The 19,678-nt window shown below is 41.7% G+C and overlaps 3 protein-coding genes across 3 annotated transcripts in view; 1 reads left to right on the forward strand and 2 right to left on the reverse strand.

Moving 5' to 3' along the window:
• The window catches only part of Herc5 (HECT and RLD domain containing E3 ubiquitin protein ligase 5), a 36,850-nt gene extending 25,703 nt beyond the window's left edge, over positions 1 to 11,147 (forward strand). Inside the window, exons 15-23 of the mRNA XM_070022257.1 lie at positions 325 to 435; positions 1,087 to 1,257; positions 3,958 to 4,101; positions 4,859 to 5,025; positions 6,948 to 7,014; positions 8,287 to 8,357; positions 8,851 to 9,034; positions 9,122 to 9,224; positions 10,890 to 11,147. Of these exons, the coding sequence (XP_069878358.1) occupies positions 325 to 435; positions 1,087 to 1,257; positions 3,958 to 4,101; positions 4,859 to 5,025; positions 6,948 to 7,014; positions 8,287 to 8,357; positions 8,851 to 9,034; positions 9,122 to 9,224; positions 10,890 to 11,095 (1,224 nt within the window). The 3' untranslated portion in view covers positions 11,096 to 11,147. The remainder of the gene's footprint in view (positions 1 to 324; positions 436 to 1,086; positions 1,258 to 3,957; positions 4,102 to 4,858; positions 5,026 to 6,947; positions 7,015 to 8,286; positions 8,358 to 8,850; positions 9,035 to 9,121; positions 9,225 to 10,889) is intronic.
• Positions 11,148 to 14,342: 3,195 nt separating this feature from the next.
• Pigy (phosphatidylinositol glycan anchor biosynthesis class Y) lies at positions 14,343 to 15,031 on the reverse strand. Its single transcript, XM_070022259.1, has one exon. The coding sequence runs from the start codon at positions 15,019 to 15,021 to the stop codon at positions 14,806 to 14,808; it is 216 nt and encodes a 71-aa protein (XP_069878360.1). The 5' UTR covers positions 15,022 to 15,031; the 3' UTR covers positions 14,343 to 14,805.
• Positions 15,032 to 15,111: 80 nt separating this feature from the next.
• Pyurf (PIGY upstream open reading frame) lies at positions 15,112 to 16,982 on the reverse strand. The gene is made up of 2 exons (XM_070022258.1): positions 16,778 to 16,982; positions 15,112 to 15,254 (listed from the first exon to the last, which is right to left on the reverse strand). Exons 1-2 carry the CDS (start codon positions 16,957 to 16,959, stop codon positions 15,113 to 15,115), a joined length of 324 nt encoding a protein of 107 aa, XP_069878359.1. The 5' UTR covers positions 16,960 to 16,982; the 3' UTR covers position 15,112.
• Between the last annotated feature and the right edge of the window lie 2,696 nt (positions 16,983 to 19,678).

Raw genomic sequence — 19,678 nt, forward strand, 5'->3', positions numbered from 1 at the left:
AGTAGCTGGCCTAAGGTGTTTTTCCTTTCCCTTAAGGTTTCCATTCTACTCCTAGCGTATCAGCCCTTGCCTGGGTAGTGTGTATAGGCTAGCCAGCTAGCCAGCTATCCATTTTACATTCCTAACTTACCAAGTGAGTCTCCCTAATTCACACAGGCAAAACTCGAAATTGTGGTTTAACTAGCTTAGTACTAATGACCAGCAATTTGAATTATTTTGGCTGGAAGTACTGAAGACCTTAAAGGGATTTAATAAGGCCATGAGACAAGGTATAAGGTTTCTCTGTCCTTTAATTTATCATAATCCTCTTCATTTCTATTTTAGGACACTGGAGCTAATACACAATATTCTATCATATTCAGTCACTTCCCATTTATTTTTAATATTCTGTCGAAAATTAAACTACTGTATGCGGATTCACTTCTGAAAATACAGGTATGTTTGCCTTTTTGTTCCATCTTCAGAAACATACCAGATAAATGCCACTGACTATGACATTCAAAGATACTATACTCAAATGAAGGCCACGCAGACTGTCAGAGCTCAAGTTGGCTCAATCTTAAGACATCAGGGCTTCAGTAGCAAAGGACAGACTTTGGGCTACTGGTCTGCTTTAGAAGATCTTTATCTGATGTTGGCAGTAGCAACCTTTAGTCTTATTAATAGATTTAGCTCAAGGAATTAGAACACATGGGCTTGGTTAGAACTAGGTCCAATATGTAAATTGTGTGTCAGGAATAGAGGAGGCAAAGGATTCTTGACATTTGGACTGCCTTAAGTGGTTGATGCTCTGATGATGGCTTTAATAATGAAGGTGTAGAGTCAGTCACTCCTTGTTGGTACTGTTGCCACCTGAGGTAGTCAGTTTATATAGCAGAAGAGTTTGGGCTTAAAATTAGATAATTGAAAGTGTGAAGGAGTTAGGGGTGGAGCTCAGTAGCAGAACATTTGTTTAAGACTGTTCAATTCCCTGCACACCCACCTAGTTTGGGAAATATATCACACTTTATAATAAATTATTTAAATTTAAATATAAATTATTTAAAGAGGGCAGATGACAAAAATGAAACATTTTTGTTTTTCTAGGAGAGAAAAATAAGAGCTTGTATGAGTTTGGCAGGAATTTTGGTACAAGAAGAGTCAGAATTCGCTTTGGTGCCCACTTTTAATCTTCGAATAAGAAGGAACCACTTGGTTGAGGATGTTTTAAATCAACTAAGTCAATTTGAAAATGAAGACCTCAGGAGGGAGTTATGGGTAAACTATTACTCACTTAATGTTCTTGCTATGGGGTAAGAAAACCATGGAAAGGTCAAAGGGTTTCAGAAAAGGATTCCCTTTTGCCACAAAAGTATTCTGTTGGAGGCTTTTTCTAACTTCTTAGTTACTTTTAAGTTTCAAGTGGGAGCTGTAGTCCCTTACCTCAAACCTTTGGGTTAAAGCAGCATCAGGTGAGTGAGACAGGTGTTCTCCCCTATCCTAGTGAGGTAGGTGGACCAGTATTGGGTCCTACACAGTCTAGTACCTCGAGGTAGGTGGACCAGTATTGGGTCCTACACAGTCTAGTACCTCCTTAGTTTTAACCTATCTTGGCTAAACTCCAGCTTGTTGAGGGTGTTAGATAACACAGAGTCAAGATACGTCTCCTGTCTCTCCCTTGTAAGGGTGTCAGTAAGAAGGGGTCATCTTAGAGAGTTAGAGTTAAGATACATCTGCTCTCCACTTTAAGGGTATCACTGAGATACTTTGTTAGGGGTATCCATGAGATGGTCAGCACAGTTAGGGTGGTGTGTCTGCTCTGTCCCCCTTGTTGAGAGTATGAGTAAGAGGACTGGTAAATCCTCTTAAATTTAGGCTATGTTTGCTATGTACTTTTAGAGGTTTCAGTAAAACACAGGTAGAGATGTCCATGAGATGATCACAGAATTAGGGTGTGTATTCTCATGCAAGAACCCAAACACAGATTGCCTTGTGGAAGAGAGAACTTTCTCTTTATTGACTAAAATTGTTTGGGGATGAAATTGTAGATATAAGTATGTGTTGAACATTCCGTAGTTTTAACTACTTTTTCAATTGACTTTCTAGGATGTATTTGACATAGAGTAGTAACAACAGCTAGATCTATGGAATACTTTCTGGTGCCAAGAACTGTCCTGAGTACTTTACACTTCCTTGCTTAACCCTTTCAGCAACACTGCAGGGGAGTTTCAGTTTCCTTCATTTTACAGATAGAGAAAAAGGGCAGAGACCATTAGGCAACTCACTCAGGGGTAATGTAAGCAGTAAGTGACACAATCAGGATTTGGACCCAACCAGCAGGCAGACTTTCTATTTGATGCTGAGGTTGGCATGACACTAATAGAAGAGGCCCTGAGTTTCTTAAGTTTATTAAAGTTTAAGAAAGTTTCTTACAGTTTAAAATGTCTTAAAGTTCTTAATGTTTCTTAAGTTTTTTTTTTTTAATTCAAGTGATAGGGCTGGGAAGGTGGCTCAGTGGTAGAGCGCTTGCCTTGCAAGCCTGAGGCCCTGGGTTCGATTCCTTAGCACCATTTAAGCAAAACGAAAAAAAGCCGGAAGTGGCGCTGTGGCTCAAGTGGTAGAGCGCTAGCCCTGAGCTGAAGAGCTGAGGGACAGCGCCCAAGCCCAGAGTTTAAGCCTCAAAATTCAAGTGATACTCAGAGAACATTCACATTGTACAGACTCAGGCATTTCACATATGTTATTCCATTTCATCTTTCTGAGAATCTTGTGGGAAAACTGAGGCTTAGTGAGGCCAGCTGTTTGTCTGAATAAGAGAAAGAGTGAGGATTTGATTCTTACTGCAAGAGGTTTGAAACTTTTATCTCTAGGGAATGGAAGAGGCGAGGCTTGTGTGCAAATAAAGGTGGTTACTGAAGCTTTAGGGGCACTAGTGGAGTGTTGTATAGAATTTTGAGATCACCTTTGGAAATAAATGCCTATCAATCAGGAGAGAAAGAAAGAATGGACATGGAGGCTAATGTCTGCAGATAGTAAAGTTTAAAGGAAAGAAGAGCTTCCTAGGCAGAGAGAAAGGACAGATGTTCCAGGGTAGAACCACAGAAACTTCTAGGATTGTATTAATAGGGAAAAGAAGAAAAACATTTTTAAAAAATGTTGCACAAGAGAGAGTTGTATCGAGAAAAAAATGAAGTGTAAGCAGAAGCAGTAATACTATGCAGAAGTGGTAATACTATGCATTAGCAAAATGATAGGATGAGAGGAAAGCATCCTTGGAATGGAAATTCACAAGTTTTTCTTCCTTGGGGACCATTTAGGAGGAGGGGATTTGGAAATTAATCTGTACTCTCTGAGTTGGGCTTCTTAGAATAGTAGCAGCCAAATTGAATTGGAGGCAATGTGTTGAGACTTAACATTTTTTTTTTAACCTGGTGAATAAAGGAGACCTTAATATGTATAAATTGAAGAGAAGGCCTTTAAAAAAGAAAGGCAAAAATGAAGGAGAAAGATGGGCTATAATATAACCTTCCTGGGGAGGGATTGGTGTTAAAGGGAGATGCTACTTCCTCAGCAAGTGAACAGCCCGGGCCATAAGTACCTTACACTGCCTTTGGTTTTTCTAGTCCTGTGAAAATCCTTATATTTGCCTTATTTTCTGTTTGTTCTCATTATTTGTAATGGAGTTGGTGATTATGATAGTGATGTCAGTTGAGGTCACTAGTGGTAAAGATTTATAGACATTGAGGTGTGATGGACAGCTTAAATCTAGAGTACAACATGGAGCTATTGTACATATTTGGGAAAGTTGCCTAAATTCTTGAAGGCTCATAGGCAAAGTATTAATGGAAAGATAAAGTATGGTAATAGTAAGGTACTTACCACAGTGCCTACCAAACACTTGGGTCTATAATTGTTACTATTGAAGGACATTTAATAAGTAGCAGTACAGAGCCTGAAGTGATATTGCTCTCCTCCTAGATTTCATTTAGTGGAGAAATTGGATATGACTTTGGAGGAGTCAAAACAGAGTTCTTCTACTGTCTGTTTGAAGAGATGACCCGGCCAGAATATGGGATGTTTGTTTATCCTGAAGAGGCTTCCTACATGTGGTTTCCTGTCAATGTAAGTCATGTTTTCTTAAAGGATCTTGTGACAGAGAGCAATATAGCACATACTGTAGAAAATTAAGTCTACACTTTTCATAACAGAGAAGTTATTGATACAATAATGTTCTTCCTTTTTCTTTCATTTTTATGCCAGTACTGAGGCTTGAACTCAGAGCCTGGTACTCAGGTTTTTCACTCAAGGTGATGCGCTACTTGAACCAGTCTTCCTCTTTCTGCTTTTTGTTGGTTAATTGGAGATAGGACTCCCAGACTTTTCTTTCTGGGTTGGCTTTGAAGTGTGATCCTCTGATCTCAGCCTCCTGAATAGGTTGGATTATAGGCATGAGCCAACAGTGCCTCGCACTTTTCCCTAGGTCTGTATGTTCACACAAGAAATGTATGAATTAAAAAACCTTTTCCTTAGCCATACATCTTTGCTTTTTTCTATTTTTCAATGAATTTGAAAATACAATGGAGGAAAATATTGGGAAAACTTCATAGTTTCCAAGCTTTACTAAGCCTGCTGTGTTTCTACTCCATTTGTACATTACTTATTTAGCAACTAAAACTATGGCAGGGTTTAAATCAATTTAATGACCAAATATAAGCTCTTAACTCAGGAATTCTTTGGGGGGGGGTTAAGCTTTTAACTCAGGAATTTTTTTGGGGGGGTTGGCAATTTGTGTGAAAGGGGCAAAAATATTTATTTGATATAATCATCCCATTGTAGTAATGAGAATTCCTAACACCTGAAGGTTATTTTTCTGTTTCAGCCTAAATTTGAGGTGAAGAGATATTTCTTGTTTGGAGTTCTCTGTGGACTTTCCCTTTTCAATTGCAATGTTGCCAACATCCCTTTCCCATTGGCACTCTTTAAGAAGCTTTTGGCTAAAACCCCATCACTGGAAGATTTAAAAGAACTTAGTCCTGTTATGGGGAAGTAAGTAAATATGGTCTTTTTTTTAAAGGACTTTAACATATAATTAAGTAAATGTTTAAACATAAATCAATGATATTTTTTACATTTGACATTGGTATTTTAGGTACTTAAACAGTTTTAACTTCAGCAAAAAGAGTTGTTAAACAATGATTTTGTTTCTAAAATTGTTTATTCCCCCGATCTATCTTTATAGTTAAAATAACCTTTTGATTTTGTGTGTGTGTAGAAACTGTCAGACCTATAGTTCATGTTATACCCTAATGCAAAAATCTGTTGTCATGTTTATATTAAATGTTGTTTTATGATAGCTATTTCTAAAGTGGAAATGTATTATTCTTTTATGAGGGGGGAAGGTCAGTACTAGAAAGAGAATTCTGGCTCAGGCTTTACTAGGTAGGTACTCTACCATGCCCCCCGTCCTTTTCACTGTAGTTTTGTTTTTCCAGTAGAGTCTCATGCTTTTGCCCAAACTATTCTTGAACCATGCTCCTCCAACTTTTGTCTCTCAAGTTTCTGGGATAACAGGTGTGGATTATCATTCTGGCTTGTTTTTGAGATAGGGTGTTGGTAACTTTTACACATGGGCTGAACTTAACTGATACCCTCCCATTTACTTCCTATATATCTGGGATTACAGGTATGAAGAACCCTCACATATGGCCAGAATTGATGTGGGTGTGGGTTGTGTGCTTGTGCATGTGTCAATACTTTGGAGCTTGAACTCAGGGCCTAGGTATTATCCCTTGGGTCTTTTTTCTTAAGGCTGGCACTATTGCTTGAGCCATAGTTCCACTTCTGGCCTTTTGCTCATTAATTAATTGGAGATAAGACTTTACTGCTCAGGCTGACTTCAATCCACAATCCTCAAATTTCAAATAGCCAGAATGGCAGACATGAGCCTATTTGCTTGTGTGTGTGTTTGTTGTTTTTGTTTTTGGTTGTGGGGCTTGGACTCTGGGCCTTGGCGCTGTCCCTCAGCTCTTCAGCTCAAGGCTAGCATTCTACCACTTGAGCCACAGAGCGCCACTTCTGGTTTTCTGAGTGGCTTATTGGAGATAAGAATCTCATGGATGCTCCTTCCTGGGCTGGCTCTGAACCTTGATCCTCAGATTTCAGCCTTCTGAGAAGCTAGTATTACAGGCGTGAGCCACCAGCACCCCGCTCTTGTATGTATTTTTTTGTTTGTTTATTTATTTATTGCCAAGCTCTGGGCTTGGATGTTTACTTATTTATTGCCAAGCTCTGGGCTTGGATGCTGTCCCTGAACTCCTTTTTGCTCAAGGCTAGTGCTCTATCACTTGAGCCATAGTGCCACTTTTTTTTTCTTTTTTCTTTAGTTTTTCACTTCTGTTTTTTTTCTGTGATTAATTGGAGATAATAGTTTCACGGACTTTTCCTGCCCAGGCTGGCTTCAAAGCAGGATCCTCAGATCTCAGCCTCCTGAGTAGTTATGTTTACAGGTGTGAGCCATCAGTGCCTGGCCAGAAATTTGCTTTTTATTAAATGACAGGCTTCTACCTGGTACAAAATTAGTAACATATTTTCAGAATTGGTTAATATGCGTTCTGTGCAACATTTTTCTACCCAGTTTTAAAGTCAATAAAGTATTCAAAAAAGTAGCTGAAGTAATACAAATGGCATATATAAATGGCATATATATATTAAATTGACAGACTAACGTATGGTTTAAATTGAAATAGCCATACCAGATGTTAATGGTGTTGGATCTAAGAGAGCTGAGTCAGAAGGAGTTGCCTGTAGGTAAACTTCTTAAAGTCTTATATTCACAGTTGAGCTCTGGCCTTATGTGCAAAGAGAAACAGGTACTATATTGTGATATGCCTGTAAGTAGCAGTGCACTTCCCAGTTATCTTAGTGTTGTAATATAACTATTACCTTTAAAAACAAAATTATTTCTTTAGGAGTTTACAAACACTTCTGGAAGATGAAAACAGTGATTTTGGAGAAACACTTTACATCTATTTTAATGTGAGTAATAGTTAAAACCAGATGACAGATCAGTCTTGGTTTTGACTAATGTTTATCTATTTACCTAAATATATCACCTTTTATTTGAAAAGCAGTATAAGCTTCTAAAGTATGCTAGGGTTGTTGTTCCTCATTTCTCATGATCTTGATGTATCAGATTTGACTGTGAAACAACATCCAAATTTAGTGGCTTCAAGCAACAACTATGATTCTGTTTGCCTTCAGACTTGCCTCAGTAGCCTCACAGGCTGTTTGGTTGGTGAGGTGTCAGCTAGAATTACCTGTTTTCTTATCCATGAAATCTTCCTCGGGCCTACTGAGATTTGTTCATGAGATGTTTTTTAGGATTACGAAGAGTGGAGGGATGGCAAGTCCAGCACACAAGCTTCTGTTCAACTTTGTGCTTCTAGCAGACCCATCAGCCAAAGCATAGAGTGTTGACTCACAAAGATTCAAAAGCTATGGAGATAAACTCACACTGCACCATTTTCTTTATATTTTATTTTTTTACCTTTTAGTGGACATTGTGACATGTTAATACATATCCATTCCTTGTCTTTCTTGCCAGTCTTCCTAAACAGGCTCACTTCGTCTTCCCAAAGACATGAAGTCTTCCCCCTTCATCATTTTGTTTGCCAGTAGTAGTGTGTAAAGTCAGGGTCTGGTGCTACTTAGCAGGTGTTCCACTGTTAAGCCATAGCTCCAGCCCTGATTTTCACTGGTTATTTTTAAGATAAGGTCTCACTTTCTGGCCAGACATGAATCTCGACCGCTATCTTCCTAGTCCAAAGTTCTCACCCTAGCTGAATGACAGACTTATACCATCATACCCAGTATCTTTCCATTGAGAAAGGGTCTTGAAAACCTCTTCCAAGACTGTCCTTGAACCATAATCTTCCTGTTCTCATCCCCAAGTAGCTAGGACTACAGGTGTGTGACCTACCAGTTCATGTCTGATGAGAGTGTCACATAGTCACATTGCAAAGTGGGGGACTGACAATAGGGTGGGAGGAAGTGATGAAAAGTTATGCTAATCTAATACACTAAACAAATTCTGAAATGTAACTTTCCAATTAATATGATCAGTCAGGACAGTTCAAAAACTGTTTCCACTTATAATGGCAATTTTTATTTTTGTTTGTTTTATGAATTGTTTAGGTTTCTAAATGACAAATTCCATAGGAAAAGAGGTGTACTATGAAGTGTTTTTTTTGTTAGTAATAATTGCTCAGAATTATTTGGGAGATAATCTGAATTCATTTGTGTTTACAGGTGCACTGGGACAGAACTGATGTAGACTTAATTCCTAATGGAAAATACATAGCTGTCAACCAGACTAACAAGTATGTACAAAGAGAAATTACATACTTTTTATTTTGGTCAGTTGTGGGGCTTACAGTCTGTGCCTGGGTACTGTCCCTGAGCTCTGCACCTCAAGACAAGTGCTCTACTACTTAAGCCACAGCACCACTTCCAGTTTTTTGTTGGTTAATTGCCTGGGCTGGTTTTGAACTGCAGTTCTTAGATCTCAGCCTCCTGAGTAGCTAGGATTACAGGTGTGAGCCATTGGTACCTGGCTTGAAATTACATTTTTTAAAAAAATTTTTGGCATACACTGAGCTCCTTTTAGTTGCTCTGATTTTTCATTCCCATTGTCACTTTTCAGTAAGGCAGAGAAGCTGGTATGTATTGTGTGAAGATGGACAGACATACATTATACTGTGCAGTTTATACTGTAATGAGTTATATCAGGGTGAATCTCCAATGTTATTGAAGCTTTTTGATCATTTTGTTCAAATTACTGCAGTAAACATTCTTTTTGTTGTTTCATTAAAGGACAGACTATGTGTCTAAGTGTATTGATTATATCTTCAACACCTCTGTAAAGGACATTTATGAAGAATTTCAGAGAGGATTTTATAAAGTGTGCAACAAGGAGATAATAGAATTTTTCCAGCCTGAAGAACTGAAGGATGTGATTATTGGAAACACAGATTATGACTGGGAAATGTTTGAAAAGGTATGTCGTGTTAAAGGTCAAGTTGATGAGTTTTTCTTTTCTTTCCTATTCCCTGAATGTCTTGTTTTTGTTTTTGTTTTTTTCTAGAATGCAAATTATGACCGAGGATACAGTAATTCACATCCCACTATAGTGATGTTCTGGGAGGCTTTACACAAACTGACTCTGGAGGAAAAGAGAAAATTCCTTGGTGAGTATTATGTCAAGGAATACATCTTGTGTTATAGGGATAAGATTCTCCTTTCAAATAGGCAGCATTTCCAACAAATGAGTGGGGAAGTCACTTCCAATACAATCAAAAAGGCCTCTCTGAGGCAGCATAGAAAAATCAACAAGCCAGTTATGCTAGTGGCTCAATGCCTGTAATCATAGCAACTCTCAGGAGACTCAGGGCTTTTCTGACATTCCTTCCCCTGCCTTGAACTTCACCTCACTCCTGCTTCTTTCAACTTTTTTCTCCTTAGAAGTGGAGCATGATGTGAGCACTTGGAAGTTTCCTCAGACATCCTAGGCTGGAGCCCTTTTTCCCTTCTATGCAACACAGCATTTACACTTAGTAGAAGCGCCTTTCTTGGCTGCTTACTCCTTATACAAGAATCTAATAGAGTGATCTTCCCTTACCTGTAATTTTACTCTTTGTAATTTTAGTTAACCATGTTGGTCCATGGTCCAAAAACATGAAGTAGAAAATGCCAGTAAAAAACATATTACGAATTTTCAATGCATGCTGTTATTTTATGGGGAATGCAGCTTTTATAGAAGAAAATGGTACAGATTCATCGCATAGAGAAAAATGTCATTTCAAAGCCTATTTTCCAAGGTCAAAATGTAGAACACTTACCATAGCATATTAGCTTTTTAGGTGCTCTAAACATACAACTTTAAGTATATATATATATTTATATATATATATATATATATGTATTTGTACAAAGTAGTTGCCATTCAACAAATCAGTTTATGAATATAATGCATCTTGATTGATGTCACCCCTTCTAGAATCCTTTTTCCCTATTCAACCCTTCAATTTTTTAAATTTCATAGAATGAAGATTGAATATCATGACTGTATTGTTCCTCCTTCCTCTCTTTATTAATCTCCTCTTGAAGAATTAATCTTCTCTATACCTTTCAAGTACCAACTTCCTAGTGCTTATTTAATTAGGTTGAGTTTTTCTGAGGAAATACCATATTTCCATTAATACATTTTTGTGCATTTGCATACAACTCCACATTTACTTACACATTTATAAATTGTTCCACATGAGAGGAAACTTGTCCTGGTGTCTCTCAGGGCCTGTGCTGTTCTTAAATAGTGTGATAAAGTCTTGTGCCATCCCATTCTGTTCTACCTGTGGTATGAATCATCCTGTTATCATGACTAGGCTGTGTACACCACCTGCTCACTAGTTGCCTTGTGGCTAGCTCACTGTTAAGATTGATCATGGAGGTATCACAGGGCTTGTTTTCAAATAATCCTTATTCTGCATAATTATTGCCCCAAAGGGCAAGAGTGGTAGTGCTGGCAATCCAGCCAAGAAGCCACCAGTGCTTCCTGAAGTGGAAAGTGATGTTTACCCTAGCTGTATGCATGTGTTTGAGAAAGCAGTGTATAGCTGGAGTTTGGTGTTGTCTGCTACATTTTGAGATCCATTGGGATCTTGGAACAGAACACCTGTGGATAAGAGGTCCTACTCATTCTTTACCCAGACTTCAGGCTGCTTGAGGCCACTGACTGAGGTTGTCCTAAAGCAACCCTAAGTGCACTGTTGACTTCAAGAAAGGCCTTCAAGAAAGTTAGACATGAACAGATTTATCTACCTTGTGAAAAAGATAAATTTTATTCTTCTTTTCAGTATTCCTTACAGGTACTGACAGATTACAAAGAAAAGACTTAAAAGATATGAAAATAACATTTTGTTGTCCTGAGAGTTTGGATGAAAAAGATCCCATGAGAGCCCAAACATGCTTTAGTCTTCTCTACCTCCCTAAGTATTCTACCATGGAAAGAGTAGAAGAAGCACTTCAGATAGCCATCAACAGCAACAGAGGCTTTGGCTGACCTTCTACCATACTCTTACTCTGGTTTCTAATAAAATTAAATTGAAAGTTAACATGTAAGTCTTAACATAGTGTGTTTATCTGCAGTTTGAATTGTTTAGTAAGTGTAAGGTTATGAAACAAATATTTTCTATATTTTTACATATTTTGCATATTTTATGAATATATACTACATATTTCTATAAATTTCCTATACAAATACTTGCCTTCTTTGGCCTGAAGGGAGACCATGTATTTGGCTTCCGAGATTTTTTTTTTTTTTTCTGCTAATAAACCCCAAGACTGGTCTGGAACTCTTTTTTTTTTTTTTTTTTTGGGTCCGGTCGTGGGGCCTGAACTCTGGGCCTGGGCGCTGTCCCTCAGCTCTTCAGCTCAAGGCTAGCACTCTACCACTTGAGCCACAGCGCCACTTCTGGCTTTTTTTTCCTGCTTATGTGGTGCTGAGGAATCGAACCCAGGGCCTCAGGCATGCAAGGCAAGCGCTCTACCACTGAGCCACCTTCCCAGCCCTGGTCTGGAACTCTTGATCTTCCATGCTGGGCTTGCATATCCAGCTGTGTGTGTGTTGATGAGATAGAGCCTTGCACCTCAGGCATGCTAGACATGCACTCTGCCACTGAGCTGCCTCCAGATAACTTCTGAGTGATTCCTTATATATCTCAGGTTTGTCTTGCATTTGTCATGTAGCTCAATCTGGTTTTGAACTTGTGGTTCTCCTGCCTCTGCCTCCTCAGGGCTGGAATTGTGTGCATGCCACGATACAGCGATCTTAGTATCTTAAAAACAACTGTATACTGAAATCTGAGTTGTCTAAGAAAGATACTATCCTAACTATCTGAACCAGTTATTCCATTCATTTGAATTTACCTGCAAGAAATAGCTATATCCATATGTAGATTTTTTTATGCACTATGTATATATGCTTATGGTTGGTTTGTATGTTTTACAGTGTATTTACTGAGCTCAATGGAAAAATGTTTGGCTCCCTTCTGATCCCTTGGTTTTGTCTGGACTGATAAGCAAGCCCTAAGTGCCATCTAGTGGTCTCTAGGACAACCTCCTTCAAATTTCTTTCAAATTTCACCAAGGGTCAATTTTATAAAACTTGGGGAAGGGGACAGACATCTCTCACTGGAAAGCAGTAAGACAAGACTTAACTATGCTAATTTCATATTTTTAGCATCACTTAAAACTCCTCTGAAGTAGGCCTCATTTCCTATTAGACTGAAAGCCCCCCTTTTTTGTTTGTTTTGGTGTTGTTTTTTTGTCTGTCACGGGGCTTGAACTCAATCTGGGCACTGTCTCTAAGCTTCTTTGGCACATGGCTAGTGATCTACCACTTGAGCCACAGCACCACTTCAGGCTTTTTTCTGTTTATGTGGTACTGAGGAATCAAACCCATGGCTTCATGCATGCAAGGCAAGCACTCTACCACTGAGTCACATTCCCAGCCCTGAAAGCCCCCTTTGTGAGATTGAAGGTGAGGAGCAAGAATAGGTATGAGGGGTTCTCTTTTGTTCCCCCAGTTGGGAAGTTCTCACAGAGCAGAAGGATCTTATTAGGGTGACTGAGATAATCACTTGCAGTCACACTGGTAAGGACGCTTAGAAATGTGTTCTGAGGCTCAAGAAGCCAGGGTCCCTGGCCTTGTAAAGTCAGCCTCCATGGTGGAATAAGAAAGTGTTCCTCATGGGGGCCTCGGCATCAATTGGAGGTAGTGGAGCCAATGTCAGGGTGGTGGGCACACCACAACTATAAAGGAACCAGGGAGCCAGGATGGCTTAGAACTTGGAAGAACACCAAAAACCCAGGATTACTGGATACCTTAAGAGTGTCAAGGCAAACATATGTGGTGGTGAAAATTTAGAGATAGGAAATCACTGTATATGCCGATTATAACTCAATAAAACTTGAGGGAAAAAACCCAAGACTTGCCTGCTGACTACAGTATGGTCAAAAGTGGAACACAAGTGGTCTATCATCTGTTTTCGGTTCCTATGGTTTTGTTGCCTGTAGTCAACAGTGGCCCAGAAATAGTAGTCATTGACTCTTTAGAGACCACATTTGTGTAAATTTCATTACATGTAATGTTAAAATTGTTGCATTTTATTTGTAATTGTTCTGTTACTGTGCCTAATTCATAAACTATCAGGTGCATATAGACCAGAAAGTGGATAGTATATACTATCTCTGCTGAAGTTTAGGACTGTCCACAAGTGTTAGGAATCCAGTGTGGGCCCTGGGATGCATCTCACATGGGTACAGGCACAACTGTGCCTTGGTCCTGTAAATTGTACAACTCTGGCTTTTAGTATATTCCTAGAATCATGTTAGCATACAATGTTAGAACATACCCACAAAAAGAAGCCCTGTACTCTTTAGCTCCACATTATCCTTAACCTCTGGCACCTAGATAACCATTAATATATTTATGCCTTTATATGAATACATTAACAGGTTTTAATGAACAGGATTTCCCTGTTAAGGACATTTCATGTGGATGGTTATCTTTTATAGTTTTTCCCCTTTAATTTGTGCCAGTCCTGGAGCTTGAACTCGGGGCTTGGGTGCTGCCCCTGAGCTTTTTCGCTCAAAGCTACTGCACTCCCACTTGAGCCACAGCTCCACTTCTAGCTTTTTTGGTGATTAAGTCTCATACTCTTCCCTGCCCAGGCTGGCTTCGAACCATGATGCTCAGATCTGACTCTCAAGTAGCTAGGATTATAGGCTATAAGCCAGGGGCTCTCATCTATATATAGTTTTAAATATAGTTATTTGCACACATTAGTTCTGTGAGGAAGTTTCATTGTGACATTTCTATATGGAAACAAATGTCCCAATCAACCTGTCCTGCGCCCCCACCATTGAACAGTTTCTTGTGGGTTTTTCCCCCTTAGCATTTGTTGTAGCATCTCTTAGTCATTCCTTCATATTGTCCAGTAGCATTTTGTTGGTGTATGGCATATTTCATCCACCATCGATGGGACTTTGGGGTTACCATTTTATAAGGGCTATTACAAATAAATTATGCTGCCACCAACATGCACACACACAGCCTACCCCCAAATCAGCTTCTACCTGTCCTACCCTACTTTACCTACCAAAGCTATGATTTCCTGGGAAATGGCTGTATGTGTATTCAGGGTCTCTATAAACATGGCACATATTTTTCATTTACAGTACTTTTCACAATTTTCCTAGTTTAGGATCATACTCTTGTGACAAAACCCCCAAACTTTTCACAAAGCTTTTCATGGGCAAAAAATTAACAGTTTATTTATTAGTAAGCATTTGATACCAAAGAAATACGGGTAATTTTACAAACTCAGATTCTATATGAACTTCATAGTTCCTAATTTTATGTCACACTAGTTCTAATTTATTTCTCTACAAGTACTACAGTACAGCTCCAATAGATGGCATTATTATGCACCTCGAAGTTAAAACTCCAAGTGACTTATGTGTGCCATTAGGTGACAACTGGCAGTGTTACTCTCCATCAGGACATTCTGCTGAAATGTTTCTTTATACAGTCAGAATCTTCAAACAAGGGCAAAACTGAAGTACAAAGAAGCTGTGGCCTAGTAAGTTTTCTAGAGTCCTAAGCCTGAGAGAAAGCAAAGCAACTTTCTCTCAAACCAAATGGGTCTCCAGTATTTCCAGAGCTGGATACATAAGACCTATTAATATCTCCACTCTTGGCTGGTTGCACTAATTATGCCTGAAGAGTTTAATGCCCATCCAGGTCCAAAGGTGGAAAAACACATACACTGGTATGGTGATGGGCAAGAGCAGACTGTAAAAGCAGAGGCTGGCTGTGCTGGTGCAGCCATGAGGGAAGTCGTCTTCTACAGACGCAGAGTAGAATAGTCCTACTAAAGAGATTAGTGGGATAAGAACAGTCAGGGTGGGCAGAGACACAAACATTCTCCCCACCTAGCCTGACACCCTGTTTTAAAAGGTGTGTTTAGAACACTTAGGGGAGTGTTATACGTGTTTTTGTTTTTAAATTATCATCTTAGTGCTGCTCCATTTCTTCTTGCTTCTTATGTTCACGTGTTGTTCTGGCTGCCTGGGGTATCATATTAGGAATCCCATCAATGATTGGATAGGCTATTCCCAAGTCTTCATTAATCAATTCGTTTGTTGATGCTTCATATCTAAGTGAGGGAAAAACCAAAATGAATTGGAGAAAAAAAAAATTAATTGGTCAATAAATAACACCACCTTATCTAATTCTTCAGTTACTCTTGTCTTAATTCCAAAAGCAGTAATGAATTCATCCATTTCTCTCCAAAAAGTCTTAGAAATTGTAATTGTTTCTTTAGTATCTTTTTTAGTTATTGTGTGTGTTGATACTGGGGCTTGAACGCAGGGCCTTATTCTCTCCTTTAGCTTCTGCATTCTATCACTTGAACCACAGCTCCACTTCCTGCTTTTTGTTGGTTATTGGAAATAATCTCTCACATTTGTCTGCCCAGGCTGGCAGAAGTCATCCTAAGTAGCCAAGATTACAGGTTATCTCTTTTATTTTACTCCCAAGTTATACCTTAAATGTATTTTTTTTATACCAGGCAGAAAAGATTTCTCCTCTCTTTACCTAAATATTTGTAACTTCATTCAACCACAAATCCACTCCAGTTACTCCTAGAACAAAACCTAAAGAAAAATTCCTCGACCTCCTTTTAAAGTAAGGCTAAATACTAAATAGACTCGGAACTCCGCAGAAGGAAACTTCCACACATGCACAATACAGGCTTGAGAAAGATGAGCGCGGAGACAGGGCGTCTCTGGGAACGCAGTGAATCCAAATGGCAATGACATCTTGAAGGAAACTGGCTCTCAGAGTGGAGGCGGCCAGCAATCCACTACCCAAAGAGCGCCAATGATAATCTTCGCTGTAGACACCGTGGATTATTCTAGTGGTGCTGATAACCCAGTTTCAGTAGTCTGGAACCCGCTGTGTGCCCAACAAGTAGGCAAACGGGTAAAAGCAGCGTTTACAAGAACCAGCGGGCCTGCAACTGGGAGCCAATGGGCAAAGGCTTAGCCTGCCAGGCCTCCGCTGTACGGTTCGGGGCGCGCCTCGTTTCCTACCACCTTGGCTCAAAACCGTGAACGCTGTGGCCCGGCCCTGTGCTCACACAGCCGCTCAGGCGTTTTAAGTTAATACCAAAGTCACGGCCTGGCCCACAGTCGCCGGTTCGGTGCGCCCAGGAGCCAGGGAGGGGGCTCGGTGCCCAGGTGGGCATTTTATTCGGGGGGGGGGGAGCGGATGGCTCGCGCTTTGAGCTCAACGTTGCAAAACCAGGTGCCCTATCATTTGAACCACGTCCCGGATACGTCTGCTCCGGTCACGTTCGAGAGCAGTGTCGCCTGGCTGGGCAAGCTGGCCTCCCACCGCGATCCTCCCAATCTCCGCCTCTCCCGCGGCTGGGATGACAGAAGGGGCCACCACCTCGGTGTCGGAACTGACATCTTAAAACAAGGCCCCGGGAGCCAACGGGGGCGAACCCCCCAAAACGTCTGAACCTGTTTATGGGCCCGGTGACTTGATCCCGGCGGCCTCCCCGCCCCCCCCCCCGCCGGGCCGCAACCCGCCCGCCCGCCGGGCCGCGCCCCGGAAATGGCAGCGCGGGAGCCGCACCCGGCGCCGAGAACGGCCGAGGCCCGCGAGTCTCACCGGAGCGGCTTCTTGGAGAGAGGACACACCAGGAACTCCAGCAGCGACGGGTCGAAGGCTCGGGCCAGCTCCTCCGGCCGCTCGCCCCGACCCACCGAGGGCTGCGACCCGGTGGCGCGCAGGCACCACACGCACGGCCCGCGCAGCGCTGAGGCGAGCGTACGGCGCGCTGCGCTCAGCATGGTCCGCGCCCGCCGCCGGCTCCGCCGCCGTCTGCCGTGCGCGTGCGCGCGCCGCCGTGCACACCGCGCCGCGTCTGCCGTGCGCGTGCGCGTCGCTCTCGTCACACCGCGCCGCGTCTGCCGTGCGCGTGCACGCGCCTCTCTCCTCACTCCTAGTTAGCCAGGCCCCGCCCGCCGGGGTTACGCAAAACGCCGTTCTGCTAGGAACTGGCCACTCTGCCGATTGGGTTCCGAGGAGGCGTATGGCCCGACGGCTTTGCCCACGGGGAAAGCATTGCCGTGCGCCCATCCCGGGTTCAGAGTTCCCAGTGTCGGGCCGCTCTGGAGGCCCGTGGCCGCCGCGTCCAACTCCGGGAGGTGGCAGCCAGTCACGTCGGGGTGTACCGTAAATCTTAAGTTTCTCCCCTTCCCCCCACCCCACATTTACGGAGGAGTTAAGAACTTGTAAAGCGAGGCTGTCACCCTCGGGGCGGGGGGCGGCTCCCCTCCCGGAACCCGGATTGTGAGTTCACAAAGCCCACGGGCCTCACCCGGGAGCCTGAGGCGGGCAGGGCCGCGCGCGTGCGCGCATGCGCGCTGGGCCGGGTGGTCCGCCGGCCCCCCGCCTGCGGGCCTCTGCCGCCTCGCGTCGGGGTTTTTACACAGCGGTGTAAGATGGATGAGAACCTGGGTCTGGGCGACCCTGGGCCGGCTTCCTTATCTGCACGATAGATTAATCATTGACTGCTGAAAAGAATTCCCCTCAGTGAGGGCTAAGCTGTGCCAGTGCGGGGTGCGTGGGGTGCGTGGGGGTTCAGAAACGTGCAGGGCGCCAAGTAATGCTCTGATCTATTCGCATTGTCTCATCGAGTCTTCCCGGTTCTGCTTTTTTCCAGAGCCTCACAGCTCATGGGCTTTCTACCATTTGAGCCACGCCTCCAGCCCTACTATCTATCTATCTGTCTGTCTATCTATCTATCTATCTATCTATCTATCTATCTATCTATCTATCTATCTATTTGAGATATATGTATATATGTATATATATACATATATATGTATATATGTGTGTATATGTGTGTGTGTATATATATATATATATATATATATATATATATATATATATATATATACACATACATTTACTGGTTAATTGGAGTCTCCTGGACTTTTTTCCATCTAGCCCAGCTTCAAACCTCAAGCCCTCTGATCTCAACCTCCTTAGTAGCCAGGAAATCTGATGTACAAATCACACTGGGCTTCATCAGTTCAGTTTCAAGTTCTTGGGGGTTAAAGATGGGATTTAAGAGTTTACAGATAGGGCTGGGAAGGTGGCTCAGTGGTAGAGCGCTTGCCTTGCATGCCTGAGGCCCTGGGTTCAATTCCTTAGCACCACATAAGAAAAAACCCGGAATGGCACTGTGGTTCAAGTGGTAGAGCGCTAGCCTTGAGCTGAAGAGCTTAGGGACAGCACCCAGGCCCAGAGTTCAGGCCCCATGACCGGACCAAAAAAGAAAAGAGTTTACAGATAGAAGCTCATATTTTTCAAATTCCTCTTCTATTAGCAATGTAAAAATGCACTGAAATTTTTATATCATTCCAAAAGCCCATTACATTATTTAATGCCTCTTGTAAAACTCAACAGATTTTTAAAGGCTAAGGGAGTTTATAGATTACTAAAAAAGACAATCTCTTCTGGGTACACAGATATTTAAGAGATAATCAAAGTCTTAGGTGCCAAGCCCTATTTTTGCTACCAAGAAATCCTTTATAGAACTTCTTTTATTAAAGCAGACACAGGGCAGAGGTTAGGGAAATGCGGTCTAGAGGGTGCTACTAGAAAATGCCAATGTTACCTTCAGTTTCTAAGTGGGCAGTAGTGGGAATTAAATTTTCAGCAGAAGTTACTGATACTCTGGGCCTAGGGGAGGGAACGGAGTAGAGGACAGATCTATTTCAGCAAGAGGTGGTGAGGCAGAGTTTGACCTCTTCCAGGATGGATGGCTTTGGCCTTTGGGTCCTGTGGGGTAGGAGCAACTCCTTCACCCCCAGGCTTAGAGCAAGCTTGAGGAGCCTAGCCTGGCTGACAGATCCCTATCAGTGAGCTTTGCTAACCACTCATAAATAAATTAGTTTCAGCTTGCCTCACCCATGGATGTTTGAGATCATTTTACTTTGCATGAGTTTGGGGGAAGAATGAAGAGAAACATCAGAGTATTGAAAGTGACCTTGAATTCATAACACTACAAGTCAATAACATATTTAAAGGGCAGCAGTGTGAGTATGTGTGTGTCTATGTCTATGTTAGTCCAAATCATGTGCATATTAAGTTGTCAAATGTCCCTGTTAGCCCTTGGTGATTCTGGTATACAACTGGTTTCTGCATGTTGTAGACTAAACTGAATGCGGGTGGGCTGTCATGACCTTTCTGAAGCCAGTTGATTTTTATCAAGGGTAAGACTTGTGACCTTTCCTGTCACTCTGTCAGTTATGGGCCCAGTTACATTATTAGCTATGTGACCTTGGGGGTGTCTAGCCTTCTGCCTCAACCTTCTTACCTGTGAGATAGGATAATAATAGAATTCCTTCACAGTTTGTAAGTGGCTTAAAGTAAAAGAATACGAGTAGAGCAGGTAACATGACTGGCACAGGCTGCCCACAGAAAGAATGTTACCAGCAGCCTAATTACTTCTTGTGGTGAAGTTAGTGAACATTCTGATGAAAATGGAAAGAGCTGTGT

This window comes from Dipodomys merriami, unplaced genomic scaffold (genome assembly GCF_024711535.1).
Source record: "Dipodomys merriami isolate MVZ:Mamm:240054 unplaced genomic scaffold, mDipMer1.0.p SCAF_15, whole genome shotgun sequence".
In the NCBI taxonomy this organism is placed as follows: Eukaryota; Metazoa; Chordata; class Mammalia; order Rodentia; family Heteromyidae; genus Dipodomys; species Dipodomys merriami.

Coding starts and splice junctions, on each gene's coding strand:
- Pigy (XM_070022259.1), bottom strand. CDS start 15,021: ATGTTTGTGTCTCTGCCCACCCTGACTGTTCTTATCCCACTAATCTCT.
- Pyurf (XM_070022258.1), bottom strand. CDS start 16,959: ATGCTGAGCGCAGCGCGCCGTACGCTCGCCTCAGCGCTGCGCGGGCCG. Junction 15,255..16,777: donor CTCTCCAAGAAGCCGCTCCG/GTGAGACTCGCG, acceptor TCCCTCACTTAG/ATATGAAGCATCAACAAACG.